The sequence below is a fragment of the Dasypus novemcinctus genome, chromosome X (assembly GCF_030445035.2).
Source record: "Dasypus novemcinctus isolate mDasNov1 chromosome X, mDasNov1.1.hap2, whole genome shotgun sequence".
Classification (NCBI taxonomy): Eukaryota; Metazoa; Chordata; class Mammalia; order Cingulata; family Dasypodidae; genus Dasypus; species Dasypus novemcinctus.
The window spans coordinates 57164611-57174952 of NC_080704.1; the positions used below are offsets into that span (position 1 = coordinate 57164611).

The 10342-nt window shown below is 43.7% G+C and overlaps 1 protein-coding gene across 3 annotated transcripts in view; it reads left to right on the forward strand.

Annotated features, from left to right (window-relative positions):
- PPP1R3F (protein phosphatase 1 regulatory subunit 3F) overlaps positions 1–5390 on the forward strand; it is a 16624-nt gene extending 11234 nt beyond the window's left edge. Inside the window, exons 2-4 of one of the 3 annotated variants that reach the window (XM_004465025.4) lie at positions 390–445; positions 665–747; positions 3592–5390. In XM_004465025.4, coding sequence (XP_004465082.1) covers positions 412–445; positions 665–747; positions 3592–4887 — 1413 coding nt within the window. In that variant the 5' untranslated portion in view covers positions 390–411 and the 3' untranslated portion in view covers positions 4888–5390. Of the gene's footprint in view, positions 1–60; positions 446–664; positions 748–3591 lie in introns of those variants that run through there. The other 2 variants (XM_058291851.1, XM_023590704.3) reach the window with 2 other exon arrangements.
- The last annotated feature ends 4952 nt before the right edge of the window (positions 5391–10342 follow it).

Here is a 10342-nt window from a genome sequence, read left to right on the forward strand (position 1 = left end):
GTCTTTTAAAATGCTTATCAAACTATGTAAGGATGTTTCTTATTGTCAGGCACACAAAGCTAGTTATGAAATTATGTCTCTAAAATTGAAATACATTTAGAAAAGGCACAGAATTTGTGGAATGAAATTTTCCAAAATGGTCACACTGGTTGCCTCTGGCTGATGCATTCCCCCACCCCCGCTTCTTTATACTCTCTTGTATTTTGCACATTTTCTACAATGAGTATGTTGGACTTTCATCATTGGAGGATAAAAAGAGATAGCAGGAGAGAAAACAGTAGCTGTCAGGTGAAGACAGGGCCCACCACAGAGGCTCAGAAGGTGCCACGGGGTGACAGAACTGGCCCCTCAGGGCATCAGATCCACGCACTCTCTCCTCTGCCCCACAGGCCTAACGAGGACGAGCTGAGGATGAAGAATGCTGATGAGAATATCCCTGCTGTGGGTAAGCAGTTGGCAAGCTGTTGGAGTTTTGGCTCATCTTTACCATTTCTTTCTTCCGTCCCTTTTTTTCTTTTGATAAAACCGAAGACGCACCCTCTGCCTTCGACTGTTGCAGAAGGCTTCAGAAGGAGCAGCACTGCCAGTTGGCCAGAATAGCAAATTTCCTTAACAAAGTAGTCAGGCCTGCTTTGCTCTAACCCTGCCCTTCTCTTCTTTCCAGCAGATCATCCTGATGTCCAGGAGTCTGTGGGTCCCCTGGTGGCCCCCACCCCTCTCCGTCCATGGCCCCAGATGACACTTCAGGTAAGCAGGTCCTTGCAACCTCCCGGTATAGGAGACTCCCAGGAAGACCACGGTTGGGCTGGAAGGTGGGGGTGGGTAGGGTGGGGTACTGATTCACTCTGGGTCCACTCTAGGTCAGAGAAAGGTCACAGCAATCACAGCCCTAGGGGAGTGGTAGAATGCAGTTACTCACCTGGACTTCTAGATGTTTCATTTATTAATTCAGCAAATATTTATTGAGTGCTCGTTCTTTGCCAACTGTTCTTCTAGACACTGGAAAGACAGTAGTGACAACAATTCTATCTTCATGGGACTTACATTTGAGTGTGGTGAGACATAAAATTATAGTTAATATATATATATATATATATAAAGAAAACATGTTTTTTTAGTTGATGGTAAACTCTAGAAACAAAACAGGGAAAGAGGGTAGGGAATGTGTGTGTGTGTGTGAGTGAATGTTGTGACTTTAGATAGGGCAGCCAAGGCTTTAGTGATAAGTGAAATAAGAAGAATATCTGAAGAGGATGACAGAGTGAACCACGTGAATAACTTGGGGAAGAGCATCCCAGGCAAGTGCAAAGGCCCTGAGGTAGGTGGGGCCATGACGAGTGGGTGTGAGGACCAGTGAGGGGGCCAGTGCAGCTGGAGCAGTGAGTGAGGAGGGGAGTGGGAGGGGATGGCATCAGAGAGGTGATGGAGGACAGATTGTGGGGGCTTTGTGGGCCGCGGTGAGGACTTTGACTCTGACTGAGGGGGATGCCATGGGAGAGTTGTGCGCAGAGGAGAGGCGTGAGCCGACTTAGGATTTTACAGGATCCCTCTGGCTGCTGAGTGGAGAATAGACTTTAGGGGCAAAGGTGGAAGCAGGGGGAACAGTGAGGAAGAGGTCATTGCAGTAGTTCAGGGGAGTGAGAACAGTAGTGGCAGGGGAGGTAGAGACAAGTAGTCAGATTCTGGAGATACATGTTAATATGTGTGTGTATGTGTGTACATATTTTAACTTTTTATTATAAAAATTTTCAAGCTTACGTAGAAGGAGAGAGAATAGTATAATGAATCTCCATATACTCATCACCCAGCCTCACCAAATACCAACACGTGTCCAATCTTGCTTTATCTGTACTGCTTTATTTATATTCCCTTTCCATTCCCTACAGAATTATTTTCAAATAAATCAGCCATCTTTTCATCCATAACTTGTTCAGTTTGTATCTCTAAAAATTGAGAACACTTTTAAAAATGCATAACCAAAAACAAAAACAAAAGACAAAAAAAAAATGCCTAACTGCAGAACCATGGTCATACCTCAGAAAACAAACAGTAATTCCTTAGAATTGTCATATGTTTGTTCAGTATTCAAATGTCCTCAGTTATTTCATTAAGTGTTTTAGAATCCAAACAAGGCCTACACATTGCGTTTTGTTGATGTGTCTCTTTAGATTTTAAAAATCTGCTGGTCTACTTCTTACCCCCTTTCTTTCCTTGCAACTTATTTGTTGAAAAAACCTTGGTATTCATTCTCCAGAGTTTCCCGAAATCTGGATTTGGCTGATTGCATCCATGTAGAAACCACATTTATTGTGTTTCTCTGTCCCCTATATTTCATGTAAACGGGGAGTGAGGGGTGAAGGATTGATCACTTCAGGTGATATGGATTCCCTGTTTCATCATATCAGGCGTGCATGATATTTGCATGATATTTGGGATCTCTTTTGATGATACTGAGATTGATCCATGGGTTCATGGTATTGGACTGATCTCTCCATTATAAAGTTCCCTATTAGCTTATCACCTAATAGTTTTAGCTGCCCTTGATGATTATTGTCTAGATCCATTATATCATTGGAGGTTGCAAATTGGAGATATTTTAATTGTTATTTCCTCTTCATTTAATTCATTTAATTATCTTATTCCCTTTTCATGGAGTTCTTCTCTAAAGAGAAACTTTCCCCATCAACTGTTTCGCTCTCTTAAGGTATAGTTTGTTCTGGAAAAGTGATATAAACACTTTATACTTTTTCCCTTTTATTTACCAGTTTTCAGAAAACATGAACTCCTCCCAAGGTGACCAATTTGAGGATTTTTGGTTTTGGTGTGTCATTATTAACTCTTGGATTTTAAACATATTTAATGGGTTTCAATCCATTGCACTATTATCTATTATTATTATTATTATTGTTATTATTTTGGTGCTTAAATTGAACTCTCTCTGGCCAGCAGGAGTTTATTTAGGTTAGCTCCTGAGTCCTTTTGACATGTTCCCGTCATCCTTTGAGCACTTCCTCACATTGTGGTATGACAAGATGTCCCAGACTCATCTTGTACTTTCCCTGCCTTAAGCCTGGAAATGCAGCTATTTCTTTAAGGAGCCCTACTTTGTTTTAGAGGAGAATAGTATTTACAAATGGAAATAAGGCATGTGCATCCCCACTAGATTGGTCATTGTTTCTAAGTCTTTTCAAAAGAGAAAGCTGGGAAATAATTTTTTTTGAAATAAATTTTTAAAAAAGAAAATACTTCGTGAGTTCATATGGCTGGATCTATGGTAAGCCAACGGTATTTGCCAATGGGCCCATTCACCCAATATTGATATTCATTGGATTCCTCAGTCTTATCACCTGCTGTAAGCCATTCCCCTCTTTATTTAATCTAATTTTGTTCCACTAATATAGATGACATAGCTTTTTTAGTTTAGAGAATTATTGAGGGTTCTTTATGGAGTTTTTGTCTGGACACTCTTGTGGGGCTGGGTGCGGGCTGTCACCAGTTCTCACTGTCTCTGCTTGTCCCATCCCTTCTTCTACTTCATTCCTTTCCATTTCCTCCCCCACCCTCTCCCTCCCCTTTCCCCCATGGCTCCAGGTTTCCGAAGTTACAGTGACTGGCAACCCCCCAGAGGAAGGTGACGTCCCCAGAAGCAGTCCGCCTGTGGCTTTCACAGAGGTCCCCCAGGCACCAGCCATCAGGATTCTCCCCTCCTCCTCTCTCTGTGGCCTGGGCAGCTCCCCCAGGGACCAGGCTTCGGGCCCCGATGCAAGTGAGGGGGCAGCTGGGCCTCTTCTGGAACCTAGCCAGCAACAGGTGGAGGCCACATGGGAGGTAGCAAGTGAAAATGGAGGGGGCCGAAAGGACCCCATGGTGCGGGCTGTTATGGATGAGCCCCATGGGAGTCTGGAGGTTGTGAATAGTTTGGAGGAGTTGCTTAGCGAGGACACCATTGACCAGGAGCTGGAGCAGCTCTACCTGTCCCACCTAAGCCGCCTGCGGGCCGCTGTTGCTGCAGGTGGGACAGGAGTGGGTGGGGAGGGCCCATCAGATGGGGGGATGTCCCCCAGCCATCCCCTGGGCATACTCACGGACCGCGACCTGATCTTGAAGTGGCCTGGCCCTGAGCGAGCCCTGAACAGTGCCCTGGCTGAGGAGATCACGCTGCACTATGCCCGGCTGGGGCGTGGTGTGGAGCTCATCAAGGACATTGAGGACCCTGACGAGGAGGGGGAGGATGAAGAAGGTCTCCCTGTTATGCTCTCCAGCCCAGAAGGGGACAGCCCCAAGGAATCACCTCCGGAAATCCTCCCTGGGGCCCATTCTGTGGTAGCCACTATGGGAGATGTGTGGCTCCCTTGGGCAGAGGGGTCGGGATGTGACAACCCTGTGACTCTGAATTCTCAGGGTCAGTTCGTTGGGGATTCAGGGAATGGGATGGGCCAGGACACTTCCTCTTTGCATAGAAATAAGGAGATAGCTGGGGTGACCTGCTCCCCAGGGGAGCCCATGACGGAAGCCCTGCTGGAATTCACCACTGAGGAGACAGGCAGCTTGGTTCCAATTTCTGGCAAGGAGCCAGTTGCTCCAGTCTTTATGCAGAGACGGGAACCCGGTCCGTGGGGGACTGAAGTCTCTTGCTCCAGCCTGGCTAGTCCCTGTGTAAGTTCCCAGGAGGAAGAGGGTTCAGGCCCAAGTCTTGCGCCCCCAAAGAGATCTCCTGCTATAGCGACCCCTACCGAATGTGTGTGTGTTTTGCCTCCCCAGCTACGGGGGCCCTTGACCCAAACTCTGGGGGTCCTGGCTGGGCTGGTGGTGGTCCCTGTGGCTCTGAACAATGGTATGTCCATTCTGGTGCTTGCATTGTGCCTCTCTCTGGCCTGGTTCTCGTAGGGGTTGCTGGTGGGATTGGCAATAACAGGCTTCCCCCTCTCTGGGGTCTGGGGAGGGGGCAGCCTTTACACTACCCCCAGAGGGTTGAGAAGAGATGTTGGCCCCATACATTGAGGGGACCTTGACCCTTTGCTTTGGAGAATGCTTGCCTGGAGAGAGGCCTTCTCATCCCTGAGCTCTCCAGTCATCCAATCAGTCTCCCATGGTGATACCAGTGGAGAGAAACCGGGGACAGATGGATGGTGTGAGTGAGGAGAACTTTCAAAATGGAAATGGGCATGCCCCCCCACCCCGGGTCCCCCCCCCCTGCCCTGAGCCTGTATTTATTTTTGTATAATTCTCTGGATGAGGGAGAGTGGTCGTGAGCTGGTCTTGGGGCACAATTACCCAGAGATATATTTATTAACAGCCAACCTTGTGCAACCTGCTGGAGCTTTATTTTTAATTTAATTTATATAGAGTACCTATTATTATATGCCACAATAGAGCTCTATGAGAAATGATGTGTCTTCCTGTGCAATGTTCTTCGGTTTGGGCATGACTGCATAGGGTGGTCATGTTCTGTGGGAGGGCCCTGGTGGGGAGTGGGGGTGGGATGTGGCTAGGCCTGCTGTGGCTGCTGCTTCAATATGTCCTTAAGGATCAGTGTCACTTCACTCCACTGTGCTTTGGGAAAGCAGGTCCTTTGTCTCCTTCACATTCTCCTGTGGGAGCCTGCAAGTGCATGTGTGTGTATGGATGTCATTGGTGGAAGCCAGGGTGGAAGGAAGAGTTATTACCACAGGAGGGTTTGTTGTGACTCATGTGGCTGCGGTGATGGATGTGGTCAGCTGTGGATGTGGGGGCACCAGATGTGAATCAGCCATAAGATTTTGAGGTTACTGAAAAATTAGCCTTTGACACCATTGGGAAGACCTCTCTGCCTCAAGAGAGGGAAGGCCTCAGGACAGTGGGCTTCAAAAATTCTGTTGACGATGGGCTTCAAAAATTCATACCGTGTCCTCCCATGGTCCACTGGATGGAACATGGGAGAGTGTGGGCTATGATGTGGACCATTGACCATGAGGTGCAGCGGTGCTCAGAGATGTATTCACCAAATGCAATGAATGTCTCACGATGATGGAGGAGATTGTAAAAAAAAAAAAATTCATACCAGAATTACTGTCCAGAGACATCACACTTCTACTCAAAACAGGAAACCCAGAAGCTTTGCCAGAAAATATAGACATATGACAGCATGCAAATAAAATTCTCTTGCATAGTAAAATAAAACACCACATATTTATTTACTTCCCTTTACAGCAAAACTTCTTGAAAGAAATACTCATACCAGCTTTCTTTTGGTTCTTCCCCTCTCCTCCAATGCATTTCTGAAACATCCCCAATCAGCTTTTTTTTTTTTTTTGCCCAGCCACTTTAGCAAAACTGCTGAACTCACTGATGATGTCCACACTGTTATATCAACAGTCGAGTCTCAGACCTCATCTTACTTGACCCGTTGGCAGCATTTGACATAGTTGATCATCTTCACCTTGAAACTTTCTTCACTTGGTTTCCAGGATGCTACACTCTCCTAATTTTCCTCCTTCCTCACTGGCCACTCTTTTAGAACAGTGCCTGGCACATGGTAGGCACTCAATAAGTATCCATTGAATAAAATAATGAAGGAACAAACCAGTGTAGGTTGGGAAATATAGAGAGACATGGTGTTTAAGTTTCTTGGCTGCTAGAACAAATGGCATGCAATTTGAGTTGGCTTACACAACAGGAATTCATTGGCTCATGGGTTTGAGGCATCAGCAAGGGATGCTTTCTCCCCGAAGACTGTGGCGTTCCATGGCTGGCTGCCTGTGATGCTTGATCCTTGGCTTTTCCGTCATACGGCAATGCACATGGCAGCATCTCCTTTCTCTTCTGGGTTCTGTTGACTTCCAGCTTCTTGCTGCTTCCCGTGGCTTCCTCTCTCTCTGGTCTTTGCTGTAATGCCTTCAGGATTAGGATTAAGACCCATTCCTGGTTCAGTTGGGCCGTACCTTAACTGAAGTCACCTCATCAAAAGGTCCTGTTTACAATGGGTTCACACCCAAAGGGAAGGGATTAAGATTAAGATCATGGCTTTCTGGGGGTACATAGCTGCAAGTCACCATACATGGCTTGAGAATGTAGTTGATTATTCAGTGGTTACAAGCTCAGCTCAGTTCCACAAGTGTTGACAGATCATCTCTGCTCTGCTCTGAGAACACAGGAAGGAGCTTACAATCTAGAGGGGGAGCTAGACACAGAAATAGAATTATAGTGCAGTGTGGTCAGTGCATTAACAGTGATAGATCCAGGGGGCTGAGGGAGCCCCAGAATAGATGCTCAGCCTGGGTGAGGGACTCCAGAAGCCTTGGAGGAAATAGTGACTGAAGTGGATTTTAACAAATGAGAAAGAATTCACCAGGTAATGGAGGGGAGGAGAGGGCAGTCCAGGCAGAAGGGATAGCATGAATAGAGGTGTGGAGGTGGGAAACAGTGAATAGAAATTCACCATACCCACATTTCACCTATCTCTTCATGAGGATATTCTAAGACTTTAAATTACTAAAGTCTAGACATGTGCCTGTGGCTTTCTATTGATAAGGTAATTTGTTCATGGTCTAAAGAGGCAACTTCATGCTAACTGGATGGAAAAATTAGATAAAGTGTATTATTCCTATAGACATAAAACTTACCAAATCGTCTCAAAAAAATAAAAACCAAACCAAAACAAAACAGAAAGCTTGAAAAGATCTATAGCCATTAACGTAACAGAATGTGCAGGGAAAAGTCTTCCCACACATAAACTCTGGGCCCAGATGGCTTCACTGGTGAAACATTCAAAGTACAAAAAATTCCAATTCTACAAAAGCAATTCAAGAGTGTAGAAAAAGAGAGCATTACAACTCATTTTATGAGTTTAGTATAACCTTGATACTGAAACTCAAGAATGTTACAGAACAATATCAGTAATATAGATGCAACTTTCCAAGTCAAATGTTAGAAACCTAAGTCCAAGAAATGAAAAAAAGTATAGTATGATCAAGTAAGATTTATTCCAATAATACAATGTGGTTTAACATTTGAACTCAATCTGCATAAGTTACCTCATTAACAGATTAGAGGAGAAAAATCACAATGATCTCAATGGCTGCAGAGAAAGGGTTAAACCTGAAATCTGTTCATGATTTAAAAAATCTTGGTAAGTGGATGTGGCTCAAGTGATAAGGCCTCCTCCTACCATGTAGGAAGGTTCAATCCCTGGGGCCTCCTGGTGAAAAAGAGGAAGAGAAAGTGTGCCTGTGTGGTGGCCCAAGTCCCTGCACGGTGAGCCAAGGGCCCACGTGGTGAGCCAGTGCCCATGCGGCAGGCCGAGTGCCCACACAGCAAGCCAAATGCTCATGCGATGAGCTGGTGCCTGTGCACGTGAGTCACGCAGCAAGATGATGTCATAACAAAATATAGATGAAGGGGAGAGTCAAGGTGAAGCACAGCAGAAACCAGGAACTGAGGTGGTGTAATTGACGGAACCTCTCTCCCCATCAGAGGTCTCCAGGATTGAATCCTGGTGAATCCTAGAGGAGAAAGACACGAAGACAAAAAGAGAAATAGATATAGAAGATCACACAGCAAATGGACACAGACAGCAAAATCAGGGGGGAGGGGGAGGGAAAAATAATTTTAAAAAATCTTAGCAAATTAATTGAATGAACTTTTTTTAGCAGAAAGGGTGTCTAAAAAGATTTACAGTAAACTACATACTTAAAAGTGAAATGGCAACATGACAACGATACCTGCTACCACCATTTCTACTCAGTATTACCCTGATGATCCTAACCAATTCAATAAGGTAAGGAAAAGAAAGAAAATATATAAAGATTGGAATTGAAGAATGTAATTGACATTGGTTGTAGATGTTATCATTGTGCATGGAGAAAATAAAAAAATACATGGAGACATTAGTAGAATTATCAAGACTTTGGATTTCTGGATACAAAATCCACATTTAAAACTCTTCTATATACCAACAACAAACAAACATTGAATAAGAATATAATTTATGAACTACTTAGAAATAAATCAGGCCAAGGACAGCAAGGTATTTTAGGAAAAAAATGTAAAACCTCATTTAAAGAGATCCAAATTAATAGAGAAATATGATATACTCATTGAATGGAAGAGTCAATGTTGTAAAGGTGTCATGTCAGTTAACCTCTAAACTTTTTTAGGTTCAGGACAAATCCACAATTCCAGTCGATTTGTGTGCATATGTATGTGTGTGTGTATCATGACAATTTCTAAATTTATGTGGAAGTGCCAGGACTACCCAAAAAACCCACACTTTATTATAAAGGCATGAATTTTTCTTAATTAAATAATCAAAAGGGTGCCTTATTTTAAATGTATATAGAATCATGATTCATCAAACTAATTTGTTATAGTTATTTGCTTCTTAAATATTGTCTTATAAATGATGCTCTCTGAAGTTAAAAGTAACATAGATTTGTGGGATCTAAGCCCCCTCTTGATTTAGAGGTGGAGTGGACATCACCATCCCAGGGTCCACAGGATGGAGGAATAAAATATGGATTAGAGTGGACTTACTGGTATTCTCCTATAGAACTATTGTGACTAGTAACGGAAGAAATTGTAGCATTGATGTGGAGAAAGTGGCCATGGTAGTTGTTGAGGGCAGAGAGAGGGAAGAAGAGATGTGATGTGGGGGCATTTTCGGGATTTTGAGTTTCCTAAATAGAGCAGGGGCAGATGCTGGACATTATATATCCTGCCATAACCCACTGAATGTACTGGGGGAGAGTGTAAACTACAATGTAAATTATTATCCATGCGGTACAGCAGTGCTCCAAAAATGTATTCACCAAATGCAATGAATGTGCCACAATGAAAAAAAAGTAACATAGATTCAATAAGTCTTTTAAATATTTAGGACATATTAAACCAGTGATAATAGAAGTAAAAAAAACCTTGTCTCTTATGAAGTCTTCTAAGAAAGGAATTAATGATAATTTTTCTGATTTGCTAAATGCCATTCAATCATAAGTGGATTTGAACAGAAATGCCAATTTCCCCTATGTGGGGGTGCCCCTGCATGGCATGGCACTCTTTGTGTGCGGCAGCACTGCGCATGGGTCGAACCCTGGACCCTCCACCTGGTAGATGGATGCTCTATCAGTTGAGCCACATCTGCTTCCCCCAACAATGATTTTTTATATGTGGATGTTACATTTGCTGCAACTGATGTACAGATATTGAAATATAGTACTAACCTGCTTCCATTATGGTTTACATTTTAGACTATACACTTTTATAAATTTTTGGTTATATTATGGTTTACATTTTGGACTATACACCTTTATAAATTTTGATATTTAACATGGCCTGTATCCATTATTGCATGGTCATGCAGAGCACTTCC